The 24618-nt window shown below is 38.4% G+C and overlaps 1 protein-coding gene across 1 annotated transcript in view; it reads right to left on the reverse strand.

The window, feature by feature from the left end:
- Window positions 1–15952: 15952 nt before the first annotated feature.
- Window positions 15953–24618, reverse strand: part of TAFA1 (TAFA chemokine like family member 1) — a 503839-nt gene continuing 495173 nt past the window's right edge. The window contains exons 3-4 of the mRNA XM_070359697.1: window positions 21621–21745; window positions 15953–15970 (exon numbers count right to left, since the gene is read on the reverse strand). Coding sequence (XP_070215798.1) covers window positions 15953–15970; window positions 21621–21745 — 143 coding nt within the window. The remainder of the gene's footprint in view (window positions 15971–21620; window positions 21746–24618) is intronic.

Below are 24618 nucleotides of genomic sequence, written 5' to 3' on the forward strand. Positions count from 1 at the left end.
GAAGATTGGGATTGACATACACAAACTGCTGTATGTAAAATAGATAACTAATAAGGATATACTGTATAGCACAGGGAACTCTACTCAGTACTCTGTAGTGACCTATATGGGAAAGGAATCTAAAAAAGAGTGGATACATATATACGTATAACTAGCTGATTCACTTTGCTACTTGCCTGAAACTAATACAACGTTGTAAATCAACCATACTTTAATAAAAATTAAACAAACAAAAATGTCAGCACTGGCTGATATCTTGATTTTGGCCTTATGAGGCTTTAAGCAGAGAGCTCAGCCATGTTGTACCTGTACTTCTAACCCATAGAAGTTGACATAATAAATGTATGCTGCTTTGAGCAAAAAAGACCAAACAACTCAAAAAGAGATAGCTTCAATCATAGGCAATGAATGTGGAGAGATGTTACTAGCATCTGTTGTTATTTTTTTCCTGAAATACCTTTGCCCTCCTACTAATTTGTCACAGCTATTTTTTTTCCAGCCAATTTTTCTTTTAAAGAATCATTAAGAGAAACATTTGATTTCATTTTATTATGTAAACGTTACTTTGCCAGAGAACAAAATCATTGCTTGACTTTACAGCAAATTCCCACTTACTCCCAACCTCATCGAACCATACTGTGGAACATGAACTGTGATGGAGGAAAACAGGTAATGGTTGAAGAGCATCAGACCATTTCAAACACTAGGATTGCAGCTCATCTGCTTGAAACACGGTTAAGATATTATGCTTATTTTATGTCTCTGGTCAGCAGGAAAAAGATCCAGTTTATTGGGTTAGAGCAAAACGCTTGATAGTGTTAAGATACCTATCACGGGGCTTAATCCTCTTCCAGGAAAAACTAGTCATCCTCTCCCTACTTCTGCTCAACTAAAAAGGGTTTGTGAAAATACAATTTGCTCTCTATAAAGTGCTTACTCTGCAACACATTCTCAATCTTCCTCCATCCTAGGGAATGCGCTTTTTGATGAACTTCATGGACGGTGGTTCTCATCAAGAGAAAATATAACAGGCTATAATCCACTGTGTTGGTTCACACCAACTCCATCACTCTGATTAGTTTAAAGCAAATCACATCTATAATCAATTGTCATGGATGGGACTTATTTGAATCTTGACTCAAGACTTTACTGAAAAATTGTAAGACAATCAGAAGAGCACAAATATCGCTGACTTGTTCTTTGATATTAATGACATCATTGTTGATTAGTTTTGATAATCATATTGTGACTTTAAACAAATTATCTTTAAAAAAATTCCTTGTTGTATATAGTCTGACATATTTACAGATGAAATGGTATGATATGCTTCAAAATAATCTAGGGTGGGGGCAGTTGGACAAAACAAGAGGGGCTGTGTACTGGTATTTATCAAAGCTGCCTGGTGGGTAAACAGGTTCATTATATTATTTGATCTTCTTTTGCTTATGCTTGAAACTTTCTGTAATAAAAAAAAATTAAAAAAGGAAAAGAGCCCCAGCATGGAACAAAATGAAGCCAGCAATCCTCAAGTATGTTCAGGGGCTTTGACCTTAGAGTTGGCAGTTTGAAGAGCTCACAGGGCAGGGCAAGGTCTCTAAAGATTCACTTTTTAATCAAATGTTTAATTTAGGTTTACAGCTATCAAATCCAAAACCTATAGGACTCCAAAGCCCCCTCTGTAAAATCCGTATGTCTCACATACACATACCTCTCAGATGTCATTGAAATCTGATAAACGTCTCAGAAATTATAAAACCAACATAATGACCACCATTTTCTTATAAATTAAAAGCATCTCCCCAGTAGGCTTTGAGCCTATCTTGAGTTTCTCTAAGAGTGTTTCTGATCTGACCCAAATCTTTATTCTTTGTTCAAGCTGATTTCTTATTCTTTTTAGAAATCAGCTTTAACAAATTTGAAATGCTGAGTGATCAGTTTGAAAACTAGATTCCAGTTTATTCAATGAGATAATGAACTGTATGCTCAGATTATAATATTTGACCAAAAGAGTTTTTTTATTTCCAGTTGTAGAAGTTGCAGTGCTTATGTTAGGAGGCCAAATGTAACAATTGCTGAAAAATACCAGACATGTCACTAATTATACTATGAACTTGAAAAATCCACTATTGTATTTAGGAAGAGAATGTTTTTTTTTGTTTTTTTTTTTTTAAAGTAAAATGCCTTCTTTTCTCCTCTCTGGGACTAGAGCCAATGTTTAAAGCCAGATAACTATTTCATTAAAATCCCATCCCATGAGTGGCAATGGTTCAAAGAAGACTGTAGAAAGCATTCTCACAGTGATTTCAGTCCATGGCCAGCAGTCTGGGATATTACTTTTGAGAAAGTCTGGGTTGCATCGCCCAGCCCTTCTAACCTACTCTGGGGTGTATTTTATTTTGAAAAAGATTGCAAATAAAAATGAAGTATTTTGAGAATTTTAGACTCTCCTTGAAACTGTTAAAAGATCTCCTTGTGTGTACCAACACGTGATTTGGGAATTACTTAGATCCTGATTTTAAGCCTTCGGCACTTGGTAGGGGCCAATTCATGAAACGAAAACCTGAAAAAATTCTTTGCTGTGTGTGTGTGTGTGTGTGTGTGTGTGTGTGTGTGTGTGTTTGACACCAGCAGCCTCTGGTGCTTCAACTCTGCCAACAGCTATTCAGATTCATATTTGAAACCACGGTCTGTGCCTGGAGGGTCTCTTAACTGCTGTTTTAAATGCAAAATCAAGTAAGAATAAAAAATATCTTTGAGGAACAGAAAAACTTCCTAAATAGCTGGGAAGCCTTTTTTTTTAAACCCTCTACCTCAAACCAACATTGAACTACAAAGTTGCTGAGTTCCTTCTTGATGATGAGTTGAGAAACACATCATCATTGAACTGTAAGGGCTGTTGCAAATTCTGAGAAATACCACACATCCTAATAGTATTAATTTAGGAAAAACAAACAAACAAACAGAATCCTGCAATTTATTTAATGGATCACTGGGCGAGAGTATATTCTGCATGGCTGTTTTACAAATCACATGCAATGGGAAGGAGACGCAGGTGAAATCACCAACAAATACAGCTTCAGTAGTCCTTGAAGTAGTCTCTAAGTGATGGTGGGTGTGTGCAGAGTCACTTCAGTCATGTCCGATTCTTTGTTACCCTATGAACTATAGCCCGCCAGGCTCCTCTATCCACGGGGTTCTTTGGGCAAGAATACTGGAGTGGGTTGCCATACCCTCCTCCAGGGGATCTTCCCAACCCAGGGATCGAACCTGGGTGTCTTACATCTCCTGCCTTGGCAGGCGGGTTCTTTACCACTAGGGCCACCTGGGAAGCCCTAAGTAATGGTAAGTGGTGACTAACTGTCAGTTTGGAAATCGAGAAAGTCATGGTGCAAAATATTTATATGGTTCGATTATTTTTGCATTTGATTATTTTTGGTTTGATTATTGTTACAACTGCAGCTCTCAACAAGGGCAGTATCTTATCCTCAAGGATCACGTGCGCATGTGTGCAGTGATTTCTTGGCTGTTACAGTGGTTGTGGGCTGCTATTACTGTGTGGTGGGCAAGGAGGAGAAAGGATGTACGCCCTGAAGTGCATGAAATACTCCTGCTCAAGGGAGAATTACTGTCCTATTGACTTAATAATGTCACACTGAAGATTAATGTACGTAAGAAAATCCATTTATGATGTTTTGAGCCCAGAACTGAGCTCAGATACAAAAAATAATATCTTTGTATTTTTTTCCCTTAAAAAAATTGAGGCATAATTAGCATTTCATACAATTCACCACTTTAAAACTGTTTACATGTCAATGGTTTTTAGTTGTGCAACCATCACCAATATCTAATTTCAGACTGTTTTCATCTGCCTCAAACAACCAGTTAGCAGTCACTTTCCCATTCCCCCTTCTATCCCCTGGAAATGAATCTACTTCTGTAAGCAGCTCCTTGGTCCCTTTTTCTGTTTGCTCATCCTTGTTTTGCTTAGACCTTAAACATAAAGATGAGTTCATTAGGCAACATTTAACTCTGCTCCCGATTTCTGCTTTTCTAAATAAATACCTGATTTGTTGATTCCCTGCCTGGATTAAAAGGAATAAGAATGAAGAATTAAGTAGTTAAAGAATGACTGACTCTCTACCCCTAGGTTCCCCTTAGTAAATCTGCAGGTAGACTCTGCGGGCACAGGTGGACGGCAAGAGAACATGCAATTACAGGTGGACCATGTGAGCAAGACAGCATCCAAGTAAGACTGGGGTAAGTCAACAGGCCTGCGTGCAATGGAAAAATGATGAAGACTCTGACTTCCTGCTTAATAATTAACTGTTTCCCCCTTTTCCCTTTAAAAATCGTCACTAGGGTTGGGCAGTATCTTCAGAGTTGCTGGATTTTTCTGAACATAGCATGTTTCTTCTCTACTGAAGCTTGCTTCTCAATTTACTGTCTGTTGAGTGGTGAGCAGCCAAATATGTGTTCAGTTACACTTTTTGTGTCTATGTGCATGCTCTGTTGTGTCCGGCTCTTTGTGACCACCAGAGCTCCTCTGTCCATGTAATTTTCCAGGCAAGAATACTGTCAATGTATGGCAAAACCACTACAATATTGTAAAGTAATTAGCCTCCAATTAAAATAAATAAATTAATAAAAAGAAAAGACCCTGATGCTGGGAAAGACTCAAGGCGGGAAAAGAAGGGGACAACAGAGGATGAGATGGCTGGATGGCATCACTGACTCCATGGACATAAGTTTGAGTAAACTCTGGGAGTTGGTGATGGACACAGAGGCCTGGCATGCTGCAATCCATGGGGTCACAAAGAGTCAGACATGACTGAGTGACTGAACTGAACTGATGTGGAATCTAGAAAAATGGCACAGACAAATCTATTTGCAAAGCAGAAACAGAGACACAGACATACAGAACAAATATATGGACATCAAGGGATAAGGAGGGGATAAACTGGGAGATTGGGACTGACATATATACACTACTGTGTTTAAGGTAGGTAAGGTAGGTAACTAATGAGAACCTGCTGCATAGCACAGGGGGAAGAAATAAGGCATAATGTGTAGGACATATATTAAGCTAACCTTAAAAATTCATTCTGGTCCCATCACTTCATGGGAAATACATGGGGAAACAGTGGAAACAGTGTCAGACTTTATTTGGGGGGACTCCAAAATCATGGCAGATGGTGACTGCAGCCATGAAATTAAAAGATGCTTACTCCTTGGAAGGAAAGCTATGGCCAACCTAGATAGCATATTCAAAAGTAGAGATGTTACTTTGCCAACAAAGGTCCATCTAGTCAAGTCTGTGGTTTTTCCAGTAGTCATGTATGAATGTGAGAGTTGGACTGTGAAGAAAGCTGAGAGCCAAAGAATTGATGCTTTTGAACTGTGGTGTTGGAGAAGACTCTTGAGAGTCCCTTGGACTGCAAGGAGATCTAACCAGTCCATTCTGAAGGAGATCAGCCCTGGGATTTCCTTGGAAGGAATGATGCTAAAGCTGAAACTCCAGTACTTTGGCTACCTCATGTGAAGAGTTGACTCATTGGAAAAGACTCTGATGCTGGGAGGGATTGGGCAGGAGGAGAAGGGGACGACAGAGGATGAGATGGCTGGATGGCATCACTGACTCGATGCACGTGAGTCTGAGTGAACTCTGGGAGTTGGTGATGGACAGGGAGGCCTGGCATGCTGCGATTCATGGGGTCGCAAAGAGTCGGACACGACTGAGTGACTGAACTGAACTGAACTGAAAAATTCATTCCAGTATATAGTAGATGCTGACAAATACTGTTTGATTTCACTTATACTAGGTACCTAGAGTAGTCAAATTCATAGGGTCAGAAAGTACATTGGTAGATGCCAGGGGCAGGGGATGGAAGGTGAAGAGGGGAAATGGGGAGTTAGTGTTTAATGGTACAGAGTTTCAGTTTAGGAAAGTGAAAAATTCAGGAGATAGATGATGCTGAGATTTGTTCAACAATGTGTCTGTACTTAATGCCACCGAACTGTATAGCTAAATATGTTTAAAATAGTATGTTCTATATTATGTGACTTTTATCACAATAAAAATTTAAAAAAATAATTAGATGAAATCCATGATCTGATAAACCACTAAAAAGGTAGAGAGACATATCTGGCTGAAATGTTCAAGGACTTGCTCAGTTTTACATTTTTAAACCAATTCCTGCCTTCGACCATTGTGTTTCTCACTGGTTTGGTTTGGGTCTGCTTCCTTGTTCTCAGACGTCTAACTGATTCATCTTTGCAGTTGTTTCTACCTGACTTAATAGCCTTGAAGTCTTTTGGCCAGTCTCTAACGAGGACTGCTGACTTATGGCAAAATCATCACCCCATTATGGTTCTCACTGACTGATCAGTGATTACGCTGGCTTGCTCCAGGTGTGGCTGGAGCCTGAAGAAACAGATGCTACAGAAGTTGGGAAGGAAGAGCTTTTTCTTTACCCGCAAGCAAGGCTTCTGGGGCTGTTAAGGAACATCTGTATGTCTAAATCAAGCAATCTCGATCTAAGCAGTCAGAGCTGCTCTTCAGAACCTAAGAATTTGTTATGTTGTAAGTATCCGACTTTAAAGAGTATCTTGAATTCTATTTTCACTCTCAGTTCAGTTCAGTTGCTCATTTATGTCCGACTCTTTGCGACCCCAGGGACTTCCCTGTCCATCACCAACTCCCAGAGCTTGCTCAAACTCATGTCTGTCCAGTTGGTGATGTCATCCAACCATCTCTTCCTCTGTCGTCCCCTTCTCCTCTACCAATCATCACTCTACCAATAAGAAATTAGGCTCAGATAATCACAAATTCTGAGAAGTACAAGATTCCTTAGGCATGAATCCTTCTGTTATTGTTCAGTCGCTAAGTCATATCTGTCTCTTTGTGACACCATGGACTGCAGCACACCAGGCTTTCCTGTCCTTCACCATCTCCCAGAGTTTGCTCAGATTCAGCACCCCTAAGAGTTCTCCTCGTCTATGCTTGAATACCATTCATAGCAACAAAGCCATTACCTACTAAACAAAGTCAATCAGGTAAGTTGTTCTTAAACTGGTAAATGTTTAGTTATAAATTGCACATACTCTTTAGAAACGAGTGAACCCCTCCTTCTAAATGAGACCTTTGAATATTTAAATACAGCTTCTCATTCTTGACCCACTTTTCTTTTTCCAAGAATCTAAGCATCAACCTCCTTCAGCTGTTTCTGATGATCATAAGTACTTTCCTCTGTCTACTTGCTTGAACTTGATTGAAACATGCCAGGTAGTCGATGACCAGTTTGACTGTGGATCATCTGCAAAACTGGTCTGTATAGCATGTCAGTTCTGTCTTTCACACAGTTGATAATAAAACAATGCACAGGACACAGCTAGGACAGTACTCAGGATTCTATTACTAGAAATCTTTCTCTAGGATACAATTATTCTGGAAATTAGAAACACTTGAATGCCACGCTTCATTATGGTTATGAGCTCACACAGTTTTTACTCTCATCTAGCCTTCTCCAGAATATACCAGGGAGCAGCAAAATGTAAAAAGCCAAATAGTAAATACTTTGGAGTTTCTGAGCATAATATCTCTGTTGTAGTCATTCAATTGATATAATATTGCAAAAGCAGCTATGGCCATTATTCAAACTAGTAGCTGTATTACAATAAAACTTTATTTGCAAAAACAAGCAGCATTCCAGACTTAGTTTAAGGATCACAGTTCACCAATCCTTAGCTTAGACTCATATCTTTTTAATATCTAGACATAATATGTCAATCATTTAAAAAAATAATTTAGATTAATTAAAGAAAACAGTGAGGTCAATGAAAAACTTGACTGGCATGATTTTTTTTTCTCAGTGAACCCACGCTGGCTCCTGGTAATCACTGTTTCCCTAATTATCCCCCCCCAGATTTCTTAAATGATCTACATAGCATCTTGCCCTGGGTTGACCTCAGGATCTCTGACCTGTAGATTTCAGAATCTACTTCCTTTCCCAAACAATTTAAACTGTGCTTAACCCATACTAGACATCTAGTAGCCCTCCTAGAGGTACATATTTCCGCAGCACTGGCATGGTAATATTTGGACAGGTTTTTTTTGTTTGTTTGTTTTTTGAACTAGGAATGTCACTTCCCTTACACAGTGGTATGCTGAAGCTGGCTCTCACAGGCTTGTGAGGGCCAACCAAGTGTATCTCTTCCCAACCTGTCACTGGTAGCTTGGGATCAACAAAAATATGTACAAATTAGAGCTTCCCTCCTTCTGCCATCACTGCACCCTGGGTACTTGAATCCTTGAGGAGGACTAGATGTTCTCTTCCAAATTTCTTCCCCTATCTTGAGTTATTTTTCTCTTAATAATATCCCTTCCAGACATTTTAGCCAGCAGGTAACTTTTATCAACATAGAAAAACCAGAAACAACATAGCTGCTTGAAAGTCCTGGATTCTGCATCACCTGTAGACCACTGGCCTCACCCAGTCGCTGTGTCCTTTTCATATAGCTACAAAAAGGTTTTGACATTGACCTTACCGTGTCTGGAAGTCAGTCTAAGTCATAAGTCAATGTAACTCTATCATATTCTTAGAGGTCTCTGTCACTGTCATATACAGTCTTCACTCTTTATTTGCCTTGCAAAATCTTATGCCTATGGCCTTTAAAATTTCAAATTGGTACTTTAACTAGTTCACCATTTCCCCTACAATTACAATGTGTGGTTGCCTGCACAGAATGCCATTTCTGAGAACCACTGCAAGAAGTTTAAGTCATTTCCTGGGTTATAACTAGAGATCAGGGTTCGTCTAACCCAGTGCATTTTCTAGGATGCCATCCACGTTTTACCACGTGGTTTTTAGAAAATACTAGTATTGGAGACAAACTTGGAATTTCCTTATTATTAATTCAATTTGAATCTTGTTCATTGGCAATGAGGGTAGCTAGCTGGGAACAAGGTGAATCAGAAGGGACTAAAGTTTTCTCTGTCTGAGTTACCTCTAAGAGATACAGCATAACCTTACTCTTGTTTTATCACGATGGCCTTGGATAACTGAGTCTATAAAATGGCAATTGACTGATGTAGCTGAGACCTGAATCTAAGCTATCAGCTCCTCCATGAAGGGAAAAGAATGATTCACTGCTCTGTCCTCAGGCTCTGACAAGGAAATGCTCCACATATGTTTACTAAATACTACAAAAACCTCCTTACTGATCTCCTCAGCTCTAGTTGGTGCCCTTCCCGTTTTTCTCCATTTTGGAAATAGAGTGGTCATCTTAAAATATTGCCTTTGGTGGGTCTTTCCATAGGAAGACCTTGAGACAAAGATTTCAATGCAAGGAATGTATTTGAGAGGTAAATCCAGGCAGCACTGAAAATGAAGTAAGGAAGTGAAAAGAAGTCAATAAAATTGTTATGAGCATGCCATGGCTTTGGGCAACTGGGGCTCAGTGTTAGTACTTCTGAAAGACAAAACAGAACTATGCTGTCCAGTAAGGTAGCCGCCTAGCCACATGTGATTGTCTAGTAAGTTAATAAAATTAAATAAATGTAAAAACCTCTTATGTCACAGTTGACACATTTAAAGTGCTCAATAGCCATACGGAGCAAGTGGCTACCGTATTGGACAACTCAGATACAGAACATTTTCACACTACAGAAAGTTCTACTAGACATCACGAAAGGTCAGACCCGTGCACTAATGAGGGTTATGTGTGAATTTGTATGAATATTTTGCCTGAATGACAAGAGGGTAAGATGCGGGGGAGGCGGGGAGTAGGCTGGTGATGACATTGTGCATAGTTGTTGAACATTGTCCTACGAACCAGACAACTCTGGCCATGAACTCTGGCCAACTCAAGTCTTAACGGCAGTGATCAAGTGTAGATAATATTGGCATTTTCCAGTGGTTTAAAAACATTAGCAATAGTAGTGGCAGATGGGGAATTCTACAAAGTTGAACAGAGATCTGTCTAGTAACCTGAGAACAACAAGAGTTTGCCTACTGCTTTCCATGTATAACACATTTCCATTTTCTCTAGTTTCCTAGTCTTCCCATAACCTTTAAACTTTGTACAATGATCTGCATTTTACAGACAGGAAAACTCAAGAGGAAGAGGTTACAAATTTTCTAGGTTATAAGTGGAGGGCGAGGACCCAAATCTTCAAGGGAGATTGGAAGTTCTTTTGGCTTCCAATCCTAGAACTTTTTTTTTTTTTTTTTTTAATACATACAGTGCTTTTTAAGTCTGGAATGTAAAAGGGAGAAGAGGAAATATGACAGTGGTGAGCTGAATGAAAGGGGTGATGGGGTGAGAGGCCTTGAGAGCTTCTCCATCTGGCCTTCTAGAGGAGGATCCAGATCACGGGACAAAGAACTTAAGAATTCACACATGTGAGTGTGGGAGGGTGTGTGCAGGATGAGAAAGCAGAGGAAGGAGGCCATTTCCACTGGGCAGGTAGTACCTAGCATTTTTCCCTTAAACTAAATGTTCAAGCCTCTCAGGTGTTTTAGCAGCTGCTTGTGGGAGATTCTGACCTGACACTGCTTCTTTCTAGCCCCTAAAATTGGCTCCCACAGTGGTTTGGTGACCCCAATGGTGGAATCTATGGAGGTTTAATCCATTTACTCTATTCTGGCACAGGGGCTGACCTCTTTTTGCAACCCTGGCATGCCCCTATTTGAGTATAACTGATATCCATTGCTGTGCACATAGGGTTCCCAGTGGCAAAAGCAGGAGAGGTTGCAGGTTCCATGCAATGGACTGCAGACAAGCTCTAACGCCACTGCATTTTTTTCCACCACCAGAGGAAGTACACAAGAATGCAGATCCTGAGAAGAATGCCATTGTAGGCCAGATTTGCAAACCAATGTCTCATAGACAAAATAGAATCTTCGGTCATATCTTTTAATAAAAGTTCAGTAAGTTATAAATATGCACAATTTGGAGATTTCATATAAACCTTGGAATTTCTGGATTTTCTTATAAAACACCCCCAAAACAGAAGAACTGGGCCATATTAGCGCACCAATGCTAAGCGGGAGTAACAGGCTGGGACCAAATACTGCCTGCCGGAACCTGCCAGCTACATCGCAACCCTAATCATGTGTGCTTTGGCAGTGACATGTGACTTTGGTTAGCTGACAAGGGTTACTTGCCTAGCTCCTGTTGGCATGCATATCTTATAGGCCCTGGTTGGGAACTACTTGTGAAATAATTATACTTTTCTTACTTATAAAACAGTAATTGACTCACAGATGTAGAAAACAAACTTATGGTTACCAAGTAGGAAAGGAGGGGTAGGGATAGATAAATTGGGAGATTGGAACTGACGTATTCACACTACTATATACAAAATAGATAAGCCATAAGGATCTACTGTATAACACAGAGAACTCTATTCAACACTCTGTAGTGACCTATATGGGAAAAGAATCTAAAAAAGAGTGGAGATATGAGTGTGGGTGTGTGTGCACGTGCAGCAGATGATTCTCTTTGCTGTACAGCAGAAACTAACAATATTATTAATAAACTATATTGCAATAATAATTAATTAAAAATGTATTTACAGATCATATTAATAAGCCACTTCTAACCCCTCTGTAAACAATGGCCACATATCCATGTTGTTGAGAACCATTGTCATAAGGAAAGTCTGGCCTCAGGTTTTTCCTCATGGCATGAGTGGAGTCTAATCCAGGGTTAGAGTCTCTCTAAGGAGGTGGGAAGTAGAGCTGGGCTTTAAATATAGTCAGTTGTGTTTGGGGTCCTGGCTTTCATGTTTGGTAATTGGTTATTATTATTTTTTTAAATAATGTAGCTAGCTACCAAAATCAATATATGAGAGCCGAACATTTTCTTTTTGAAAATGAAACAAACTACCTAAGGAAATAAATAAATGAGAGCCCCTGTTGACCAAAGATGTCAGCATAATGTAACTTCTACTGTGAGGCTCCTGAGATCTTTTATAAGGAAAAAATATCCTGAACTATCCAACCTAAAATCTTAAAATCTTTATTAGCAGGAGATTTGTGTGTGTTGGTGCAATTAGTAGCTTCTTCTTAAATCTACTTTGAAGGGTGAATATGATTTTATCACTTTTGTATAATGTCCACGGGCACTACAAAATCATATTCTATCACTGCTGCATGAGCTCCGATTCTCTACATTCCATAGAAAGCCTTTTACGTTGCTTTCTTATGTTTATAAACTAGGTGGAAGTGACTTGAGCCCTAGAATTTGCTAGACACCAAATCTTTTATTTGGAAGGCAGACAGAGAGTGAAAAGAGACATGATACACTTTGTCAAGCAAAACCAAATAGATTTTGAAATGGGACTGTCAAGCTTAATTAAAACAGAAACTCATTCATGACACGATATTTGACCTTCTAAGGAGAAGTGCATATCCCATGCAGGTGAGGAATGTGTGAATTGTCTCATATAAACAGTTTTTATACCCTTCATAACTTATTTTAGCAGTGACAGTGCGAGGTGGCACAATATACTGCACTATAAAATCACTATATTGCTTGGTGAAACTTACATTGGATTTGATCAGAAAAAGATATGAACTGTGTGTTGGTGAAAACATTCTTCATTGTTCTATAATGGGAAAAGAAGTAGTTAAACATCTCAGTGTGCTTGCCAAGTCCATTTATGGTAAATGCAATTACACACACAAAAAAGTCAGCAAATAAGCTTTACCTTCCTTGAAAATCTTTGTCTTATGAACTGAGTCATATTTCCCTTTTACCATGAGAAAGGATTTGGAAGAAACCCTTGGCATTTGCTCTAATTACGTTGTAATATTATTCATCATTCTTGATTCGAAAGCTCAATATCAGTATTAGTCACACCACACTGAGCTCTTTATTAACCAGAAATACGTGATATACTTTTTAAAACCATATACATTCAGATTCAATAGGCAGATGGTAGTTACTGAAAATTCCCCAAACTGCTGCAAGTTAAATTTAAACACAAGTTGATGGTTCACACATTTTGGTAAGGGACTTGGATAAATGGAAACTGAATTTGATGACATTTACAAATATTTTCACTGTTTTCTTGGATGATTGCTTGATTCTGATGTGGTCTTTTCTTTCCCCCTCCCCCCCTTCTCTTTTCTTCCAACTCTTTCCCAGGGAATTTACCGCATTAAATGAACAACAGATGAACTAACAACAGACATGGACCTCTAGACTGGATCTTTCATTGACTTACAGGCTCCAGTTACAGAATGGAAAAAGCTGTGAACCCCACATGCTGAGAATCATGAGTACGGTCCACATGTGTGAGGCCACAGAAAACAAAAAATTTGCTTCTCATTGGATTTTTTATTCAGGACAAACACTCTTCAAAGCATATTCCAGAAAATACTAATCTTATAGAAAAGGCCACATGGTCAGATATTTTGAGCAGTAATAAGGCTTGCTGCTGCTGCTACTGCTGCTAAGTCGCTTCAGTCGTGTCCGACTCTGTGCGACCGCATAGACGGCAGCCCACCAGGCTCCGCCATCTCTGGGATTCTCCAGGCAAGAATACTGGAGTGGGTTGCCATTTCCTTCTCCAATAAGGCTTGCAGAGTTTTTTAATGGAAATAGTCTCATTTTGGTTCATCTTATTTAAGAATGTTAGAAGATTGTATGTAAAAATCCAGACTTCTGGTTCTCTAGAAAAACTGAGGACATGACAATACAGTATATCTATCCGCACACAGAAATAATTTCTTGCAGCTTCTATTAGTCAGCAAACGAGTGCTCCATTAGTCAAGGACCACTCAACATGTTTGGATTCTGGAAGCCTTTTACTTTACTCCCCCTGTTTTAGTCTTTCTTGAGGACACACAGTATCTTTTGATGTATTAAAGGCTCTGAGAATCCCTTCGACTACTTCTACTTTATTTTGTTGGAAAAAATTTCCCTAATATATTTGATTACAGAAATCTATTGCTCCACATTTTGGGATGTACTGTTCTAGATAAATCTTGGGATTTATGACTTCAGTTTTCACCTCTGAAATTTATAGATGAAATCAATTTGTAACGTATTACATGGTACATGGATATGGACCACAAAATTCAAGCAATTCTGAATTGTTGGTATGAATTTTATGCTACCTCCTAGAAAATATTTGTTAAAGTGTTTAGGAAGCTCAGATTTTGCAATAAGGTTTCCATTTCCATTTTTGGATGCTTCTATAGACATTCAAAATGCAGAACAAATCCACCTAGAGTATTTATATATTCAATCAGATTTCAAGGTATATTAGAAAAGATGAAGAAGCCTCTGGATTTTACCCAAAGGTTAACTGAAAAATCCACTCTAAGAGACTCACTGTGCCGCTGATCTAGTAACAGGCCCTAATAACACATATTCTGGAGAAAAGATTTTGGAGGGAAAAAACACACTTGCAGTGTGATATGATAAGTAACAGTAATGTACAGTAATATTACGCTCTACCAGAGTGCTAACATAATATCTATTTAAACAAGAATTTAAGTAGATAGTCTTTCTTAAAAGTGTCAGCTAAGTAACTCTAAAAAAAGAAGATGGACACAAATTGATCTTTGGGGGGCTGAGCCCTGTATGTATCATCCAGGTGACCACTATGGAAGCCCAATAATAGGATTTGACATTTCATCTTGCTGGCTGAGAACACTGAACTTCTAGTAATGAATTTCTAGTTTTCAAATATTAGAGTTGGAAATATTGGTTATGATAGCAGCAATGACCTTGTGCAAATAATTCTTGTGGACTATGTGTCGCTACATGAATGTTCTCTGGATTTGGCTAATGCTGATCGAGGGAAAATAAACGGCAAATGAAGAGGACACAGTGATTTAGAAAGAAGTTATTTAGCAATTTAATAGGGCTGTCCAACATTTGGTCACACAGATCATTCTGAAACCTAACTGCTTTAACAGTCTTTCCATCTCATCAGAAGAGATCTCTGAATACTCTTGGAAAAATCAAATCAAATGTAGAAAGAGGTGCCATGATAAGACTCAATGCTACAGCACTATGTTATTAATTATGTCAGACTTTGGATTTAATCAGAGGACATTTCTGCAGTTTAAGATAGCTATACAAAGCCTTAAGACACTGTATTTACAGAACTTAATACAGGGATCCATATTTGACCATCACTCTGCCAGAGTCTTAACAGCATGGTGGAGTGGCTCCCTCAAGAATCCTCATTTTTCTTATCTGTGGAAAAGCTAGTAGTTCTAAAAATATTTTCCTGGAAGAGGTTAGAACGGTTATATCAATTGAATATAAAGTATGGTTGTGTAAGCCAAGCTTGCATGCTAATATTGCACAGGATAGAAAACAATAAATCAGGATGATGAGCTTCCTCGGGCCATCTGGTAGAAACAGAAGGAAGCTCTTGACTCAGTGTTGTTTTGATGCCTCAGATTCCAGGAGTCCACCTGTAGCTGGCCTTCCAGTGTCAGTGCCATGCCCACCTCTCCAAAGGGCACATGTTTTCCTTGCCAATAGCAAAAGAAATGACAAGAAAACAAAACAAAACATCCAAAACTCAAAGAGGTACACCAGCCGTCTCAAACTGTGGTACAGTTCAATTCTTGAAGAGAATATATAATATTTCAAAATATTATGTATATACATGTATTTCAAGTGGTACAAAGTAACTATAGATCCAAATGAGAAGATAGTTGATCGTTCTTCGTAATCCCAAAAAATTTGCATTGAGAAAACCCATTTTTTTTCCTTAACCCACTTTCCATGGTACCGCCAAAACTTCGGGTCTTCTCACTCTAGGATACTCTGTGATACACAGTAAAATCACTGTGCTTATCTGGTAATCAGTCAAAGTGCAAATAAGAAATCCATTTGGCTTCTAATGTATAAGATGTTTTAACTTTTTAAAACGTATTTTCGCAGAGTTGGTTTTCCTTTATTACTATAACAGATGCTTCCGTTAGGTTCTTGGGTGAATCTGAAAGCAAAGAGAGAAAGAAAGAAAATTCAGGAAGAAAAGAAGGAAAAGAAGGCACAAAGAAAGATGATTAGGAGGAAAATTAAGGACACCAGGAATTTTTAGGATGTTGCTTCTTTCAAGTGCACTGAAATAAAAAATGTTCAAGTCTAGAGCAGCAGTTTTCAAACGATGATCAAAGCACATGCACAGGCCATCATATTTAATCAATTCATTACTTTTTGCCACAAGTGAGGACACAGACTCTTGGAGCAATGGTTAAGCAAGACTGCGGTCATAGGCATGCAACCTACGTAACTGTGGGGAGCCCCGTGCCGAAAAGGATTTCACACTTGGTTTAATGACCTACAACTGCCATCTTGAAATTCTTAGTAATTTTTAAAAAGGGGTTTTGTGTTTTCATTTTGCACTGAACTCTTTCTGTAAATTATGTAGTTATTCCTATGTCTGTCTGATGAGAATTTCATGAGAAGGAAATTCATTAGCCTCGTCATGTTGGTCACTCGTAAGATGCAGAGGGGTGGCATTAGGTGAAGTCATTGCCAAGGTTGGATCACATTTGTTGAGGAATTTAAGAGACCTTTGCAAGGTGAGAAACTGTTCCACTCAAACAATGATATCGTTTTCAAGGGCAATCAATGGTATACTTCTATAACCACTGATGTCATTCAATCCATTCAAATAATGGTCCCAAAGACTCATATTCCGAAGGATGCATGCATGAAGAATCACTGGTTTAGAGCATGATGATGGTTCTAATAAAGTTGAAGGTTCTATTTTAGAGTTCTAGGACTTAAAACAGTTTTCTTCATCATCTCTTAATTCTTTATAGCTTTAGAAACTGAGTATTCTGAGTCCAGGAGTGAAGTCCATTTAAAGCTTTCAGGGTTAGGTAGGAATGATAATACATGCTTGCATTCAAAAGTTGGTTGGGTCAGGGGCAGAATGTATAAGAAAACTTCACACATTTATTTTTTTACTCTTTCCATACAAATAACAGATACTTTAAAACTTTGTTTCTTATAGTCCAGTGGTGTTTATGACATTTGTTTTCACTGTCTTCTTTTCCACCAAAAGGAAGGAGAAAGAGATGTTTCTGAAACTGATCTGGAATTGCCTTTTAAAAAAAAATCTGTAATGACCCTCCCTCTCTCCCCATCCCACCCGACTTTCGGCTCTATTCTTCATGGAAGACCAGGGGCCATGTCATGACCATTATCACATTCCCAAGACTTTAACTTTAGATAATAGAGGTTTAATACTATTTATTAGTTAAAGAAATGAACGAGCACACTTGGATCATTTGTGGCAATTTTGATAGTATATTTTATTCTTTAAGAAGATAGCTTACTCTTCCTTCCTGCGATCTCTGAATACCACTCCCACTCCAGCCTCCCCTCTTTACCCATCATTTCTCTCTCTCTCTCAGACATTTCTTGCAAAACGAATGGACTAGAGATCAAGACTGTCAAGACTCTCAGAATCTTTCACGCCTGGTGGAATTTTGAGTGAAGAAGCTGGAATATGTCAAAGCTGGTATTTTACTCCTCAGTAATATTAAAAAAAAAACATTGGGGTGATTAGAATGGGTGGAGATATGCAAAGCCATTAGGAGGATAAGGCCAGGAGGCTGTGGACAAATGACTCTGGTGAATTGCACTGGGTGAGTCACAGGGCATACCACATCTGAAAAGATGGCTATTGTGGTTAGGTGTGTAATCTGAGGGGTTAGGTTGCAATCTGAGGTCTGTAATTTACTCTTAGGGAATGAGACTTTACAGTGTACACTAACTGTTGATCTCCTCACTAATGTGAAAGACATTAACATACTTGGATGAAGGAAATCCAAAAAACTGCTTGATATTTCCCCAGATATAAAACCAGATTACGTTCTGGTATTTTAATCTACTAATTTTCCTTCCCAAGTGATTTTGCATTTGTCCTCATTTTATTCCCTTCCTCCTCCTGTCCCCAAACAATCATTGTTCACTTTCTACACATAAATTATTACAGCATTGTCAGACAACTTATTTCCTCAAAAGGGGAAGTCTAGCTTTCGGAATGAAGTCATTCTTCCTGAATGCAAAAGGGAGTAGATTCATTCCTGAAAACATGGATGATAGCCTCTTCACCTGTCACACTTATGCTTTTCCTCCATCAGTTTACAGAAGAGAGATAAACCAATGGGTAGCCACAACCATAGGAAAAAAATCTCTAGTCAATATTTGGGCAGGTTAGTCTTGCTACAAACTACCTACAAAGCAATGTAATAATAAAAATTGAAGCCATGATCAAGTAGGAACAGGGGTAAAATTTAGCCAAATTACGTTTTTCATATAACAGTTTAAAGAAAAGGGATAAACTAATGGATATCTAAAATCATAGAAAGAAAATCTCTAGTCAATATTTAGGTAGTTTAGTCTTGCTCCAAATTCCTAACAAAGCAATTTGATAAAACAACTGAAGCTATGATCAAGCAGGAACAGTGTTAAAGTTTAGCCAAGAAACTTCACCCAGATGCACCAAGCTTCTTCTCAGAAGGCATCTATTTTACTGTGCCCATGCCATGTTTTTGGAGCACCTCTCAAGTGTAATTACTTTCTCTCCATGGTGTGGCATTCAGGAAGTTTCCTCTTTCCCTATGATTTATTCTGCCAAGTCTCCTGAAAGGGAAGCCTCTGCTTGATTCCACTTACCTTCTCTCCTTCTTTCTGAGTTTTATTGTCACCCAGATCCAATTTCCCCAAGATTTTCCTTCAGACTGTGGCCTGTTACCCTGGCTAGTCTATATTCTGTGGTGTCTGGTGGGTTAAATGAAACACTGAATTTCTACTCTCTACCTTCCTTGAAAAATGAGCATCCTAAAAATTTAAATTAGGGCATACTTTAAACCATCTTTTGTTTATCGACATTTCAAAAAATGCTGAGAATTTTGGCTTAGTATGATTAGTTGGGAAGTTACTCACGTAATAGGGAGTTTATATGGAAAAAAAAATGTAGGGAGAAAAACTGAAGTCCCAGGAATCTTTCCTGCAAATTTCTTTACACTGAAGCTCCTTTTAAAAAATAAGTTTGCAGGAAATTCACAGTTGCCATTAGCAATCTGAGTATGTTTCTTCAGTTTTCTGCTTTTGTTTTTTTCTTAAAGAACTCTTTGAACCAATCTTACCCATAAAACAAAAAGAGGTGATTTTTTTATTCTTCTTTTCACTTTAATAATGTCTTTTTTACCCTAAAGATTACTTTTTAAAGAACAATGAAAACATGATTCCTAATTAAAATACATCTGTGACTTAAACTTCTAAAAGTTAAGTTGCTAGAGTCAACATTTGAAGTGTGTAGGCATATTTATACTCTGATGGGAAAAAACACACAAGGCATACTAGAAAAATTCATATAAAACCTATTTTTTAGAGCGTATTATCTAAGGACTGGTGTTAGCCATTTATATGGGATGGAGTGCCTGTATATATCATTTGGACTTAACTTGTGGCTTTTGTGTTTAAAAGTGTTTATTTCATCATGAATTTCTTTGTAAAGAAGGGGGAAGAAAATATGTCAATTGCAATGTTTGGGTTTTCGTAAGGTCTGAAACATTCAGCTTTTTCTATTGCCTTCTTTTTCCTTCTCTAAAGAGAGACTTGAGAATTCTTAGTTGGCTGACGTGCCACACACATGGCTATAGAGGACTCTCTTATTTCCTTGCCTGAAACAGATACACACACCAGAAACAGGTGCATCTTCTGCTTTTAAACTGCCTGTAAGGGTGATTTATTTCTCTTATACTGTTCAACTATTTGGATTGCGTTCAACCCACCTGGTGGCAGAGCGAACACAGTGCGTGCTTGACTCTATTACCATTATCAGATTCCACACCATACTTTGGTGATTCAGAAGAATGTCTAGGTTGTATTACTGCAAGCATGATGGTTTTAAAATATACTCCATGAAAGCCAAATAAAAGAAAGTGACATGGGTCACAAATAAGCAGCACTAACGATTTCTCTCTTTTGTTTTATTTTCTGTCAGCCAAAGAGTCTTCTCATTGGTACTCTTGGAATTTTACATATCTAAATTCTGAAATATTTTGACTTGTGTTATTGTTCTTTAAGGAGTTTTAAGTCTGAAGGTACTATGAGAACAAGGATTACCATCAATATAGGGTGATTGGTTATCACTGGAATAGGGAATGGAGATTTGGCAGAGAGTATGTCAACAACATGTTCAAAACAATGGCTACTGATTTCCAACCATACTGGCTAAAATCCAGAGTAGCTTAAAACTAACTTGCAAGGGTATCTTCAAATTATCTGGTAAAATCATCTTCATGAAAAATGTAACCAAAGGGAAACCAAAAATCCATACTCCAGACCAGCTAATTAAGATGACTTCTGGAGTAAGTAGCACAAACTAGGTTCAGTTTTAAACACTCTCTTCTGTAGATGTTTCATTGGAATGAAATACAATATTCCAGATTGACTTCTTGGCACCTTCAATTTGTAGGTTAACAAGATAGGATGGTTTCGACAAGCCTTCTGGCTGCAAGCCAGGGAGGTAGAGCCATTTACTAGCTAATGTGGTCAGTATAGGCAACTAAACTAGAAAAACAGAGTCTTCACTTATAAAAAGTTTCATAAAGTGTTATGTTTTCTGCATCATAAAAATCCAAGAACCAATTTTATTTTTTGAAAGGAAAATTCTGAGAAGAAAGACCAGGTTAAGACTCATGATTTAGGGGCTGGAATCAGATATGCCCTTTGAAATTCAGATCATTCTTTTGGAAACTTACAAGTTCAACACATTGGAATTTTAACTAGTGGAGCTTGCTTTAAAAACTACCCAATACTTGCAACATATACACAGATAGCAGGGCTGATATTCTCATGGTTCATGTACGTATTACCATACTGACTTAAAATACAAATAGACTTTTGTACTAATAGACTTTTGTATAGTGAATAGTTACCATCTTGCATACCCTAAAGAACCCCCCTCGGTACCCCCATTAAAACTTTCAAACTTTCTTATCAACCAGTAACTACAGAGTCAACAACTGGCCTAGACTGGCCTCTCTAACCTGTTCCAGCCTCATGACACCAGTTCTGATGGGCTGGGTAGCCTGATACACATCATTACATATTTTGAAGCCAATTCCTGCTTCAACCACACAAAGCAAAGAACAATTATTCACATCAGAGAAACCTTTCATTTCCCTAAAAGAGCATCAAAAATTCCTTTAAACAACCTTTAGAAAATGGCAGTACTTAAATGCAGAACTTTTTAGAAAACCATCTGGATGAATTAGGCAAGATCCTTATTTTATTATCTATTCTGAGCACCAAAGATGTCCAATGCATTATCCAAATACCCGCCTCACTGCCCCTCTTCCCTTTGGCGATGGCAGCCTAGCTTTGTTTATGAGTCCATAACAGAAACACTAAACTGCTCAGGATGGAGAAGTCAAGTTCAATCTCTAACTTCTCTTTGATGGATGGACACTGATCTGAACCGTCAAAAATAGTTTCTCCTGGGGAAAAGGCTTCTTTCTCTCTTGTTCGAAGCTTCTCTGGGTGTTCTTTATACAACACAAAGGCAAACAGTACAGTCTGTAACATGCATGAGACATTTCCAAAAAAAGAAAACAACTTACTCTTGTGGTCTTGATTTTATTGCCTGTAGCACACATCCATCCAGAATTATCAGGGAGTGTCTTACACTCTTCTCCTTCTAGACAAGGCTCCATCTCACACCACCATTTCCCGATCACAATGGAGGCTGTGCAAAGACAGGAAACAAGTTTGTTTGCAATTCATCCAATCTGGGCGTGAGACTGTGTCCTTCTATAGATGTTAATGTTCTATGAGATGCATTAGGTCCTTTTGAACCTTTCATGATTGGGTAAGAACACTATTAAGAAGAGTAAGATTTTAACTTAAAACATCTTAAAATGCAAATACAATGATGCTGTCTGGTTTCATCAAGCTACATTTTGTCCAGAATCTCCTTGTATGATGAAAATACGAAGAATGGCGACATTCACTTTTTAGAGAAACTTCTGTGTTAGTTTTGTAGATCAAGGATTTGGTACTTTCTTTTCAGTGTGAGGGACAAAAGGACTAAATGTTCTTTAGAATGACTGACTGAGCTGTTCTTTTTCAGAAAGGCCAGTTTATTCACCCCCAGCATTAGGGTTTATCTCCCAGCCTAGGGTCTTTGAGAATTTCAAAGGCCTACTGAAAAAAGAAAAAAAAAATTGATGGAAAGTACAAAAGAAAGCCTGAGAAATTAAAACCAACAGTGATAATAAAGGAAACTATTTGTTTACAGTCAAAAGTATATTCGATGTGAGCTTTCACTGTGTTTCCTTTCAATGTGTTTGAGGGGATATGAGTGGAAATTTAAAACCTGAGCCTCTGATAAAACAGCTCTACTTTTTAGGGTGACACCAAGGATGACCACATTAGGAAGCTGGCGACGAATTTAGTGGCTGGATTTATAGCACACTTTTTTGGATAATGAGATTTTATAAAACTAAAGACTGGATTCACTCAGTACAAATTAAGCAGCCCCAGAGCTTTAATATCTTGAGTGAAAATGATTTCTGCATAAGCATTGGTTGTTTCTGAGGATCCTCAGGGCATTGGCTTTTTTATTTTTATTTTTTTATCAAATTCACCTGGCTTTTTCATGAAAAATCCTTAACATATCTGTGAGTGTTTCTTTTGTGATACTTTCCAAATGGCTGTCTTTACACTGAACTGGAACTCTAGGTCTTTATAAAAAAAAAAAAAAATAGAGTCACTTTTCAATCCCTCACATTCCCACGTTGTCTCTACCATGATGTTTTGTCTCAAAACAACAAAGAACCCACAGGACATCTCTTGATATCACAGGGCATTAATGTTAAAATGAAATGGAGTTCATGGTATAGGGAAGCAGGAGCATATTAAAATTCTCTATCCATCCAGCGTATATGAGAGAGATCAGACTGCTACCTCAGAAGCAGAATGGCTTAAACATCCAGACATTTATCTGCATTTAAGTTTCCCTCTTCCACATTTTTCTTATTTCACACTTCCTCTCCTTTAGAATTCAGTCTTCCTCAAACTTCCCTTTGAAAAACAATTATTCTGCAGGATTATATATGCAAAATCATATCTTCTCTATTTTATGGTCAATTTAAAGATTTTTTTTCCCAAGGGTAACTTTGCCTACATTTGATATATACCTTACATGTAGACGGACTTCCCTGGTGGCTCAGATAGTAAAGTGTCTGTCTACAATGCAGGAGACCCGGGTTCAATCCCTGGGTTGGGAAGATCCCCTGGAGAAGGAAATGGCAATCCACTCTAGTACTATTGCCTAGAAAATCCCATGGACAGAGGAGCCTGGTATGCTACAGTCCATGGGGTTGCAAAGAGTCAGACACAACTGAGCAACTTCACTTTACATGTAGACTAGACCAAATCACAGAAAACACAACTCTATTGGATAGAGCAAGCAGAGGAAGTAAAATCTTGCGTATTGTTCTATCCATATGCAAAACAATGTGATATTTTTGAAAAACTTGGACTAAAAACAGGAAACACAAATCCTCTACAGCAAGAGTCTCCAGCCTCTGGACTATGGACCTGCTTCACCTTCAGATAAGCAGTGGCGTTACATTGGAAATAAAGTTCACAAAGGGCTTCCCAGGTGGCTCAGATGGTAAAGTACCTGTCTGCAATGCAGGAGAATCAGGTTCAATCCCTTGGTTGGGAACATCCCCTGGAGAAGGGAATGGCAACCCACTCCAATATTCTTACCCAGAGAATTCCATGGACAGAGGAGCCTGGCGGGCTACAGTCCATAGGGTGGCAAAGAGTCAGACACGACTGAGCGACTAACACAAAGGGCACAGCAAATGTAATGCTCTTGAATCATCCTGAGAGATTCCCCCACACCCAGTCTGTGGAAAAACTGTCTTCCACTAAATCAGTCCCAGGTACCAAAATGGTGGGGATCACTATTCTAGAGTGTCCAAAACGACTATGAACACTTTGAATAATTTTCTTTTTAATAGTAGGATTCAGCATCAGGATATGGAGTAGAAGAAGAATCTTGTTATGAATTAAGAGGCCTTATTTGTATGAACAAATAGGTTGACAATACTAAATAGAGAAGCATATATTTTGGAAGCAAGAAAAGCATATGTAGTGTTAAGGGGAATAAAACCACATGGCAAAGCTTTCAGGAACGTAAGATACAAGTCAGTGTTTGGCAGTGCTTCTTGAGAGCTTCCAGGTTGAGGCTCCCTTCTGGCTAGAGTTCGGTCACACACAAGCCAATGACACTTGCCACGCTTGTCCCCTTAAAGTTGTTTAGAAAATCCCATGGACAGAGGAGCCTGGTATGCTACAGTCCATGGGGTTGCAAAGAGTCAGACACAACTGAGCAACTTCACTTTACATGTAGACTAGACCAAATCACAGAAAACACAACTCTATTGGATAGAGCAAGCAGAGGAAGTAAAATCTTGCGTATTGTTCTATCCATATGCAAAACAATGTGATATTTTTGAAAAACTTGGACTAAAAACAGGAAACACAAATCCTCTACAGCAAGAGTCTCCAGCCTCTGGACTATGGACCTGCTTCACCTTCAGATAA

This window comes from Bos mutus, chromosome 22 (assembly GCF_027580195.1).
Source record: "Bos mutus isolate GX-2022 chromosome 22, NWIPB_WYAK_1.1, whole genome shotgun sequence".
Classification (NCBI taxonomy): domain Eukaryota; kingdom Metazoa; phylum Chordata; class Mammalia; order Artiodactyla; family Bovidae; genus Bos; species Bos mutus.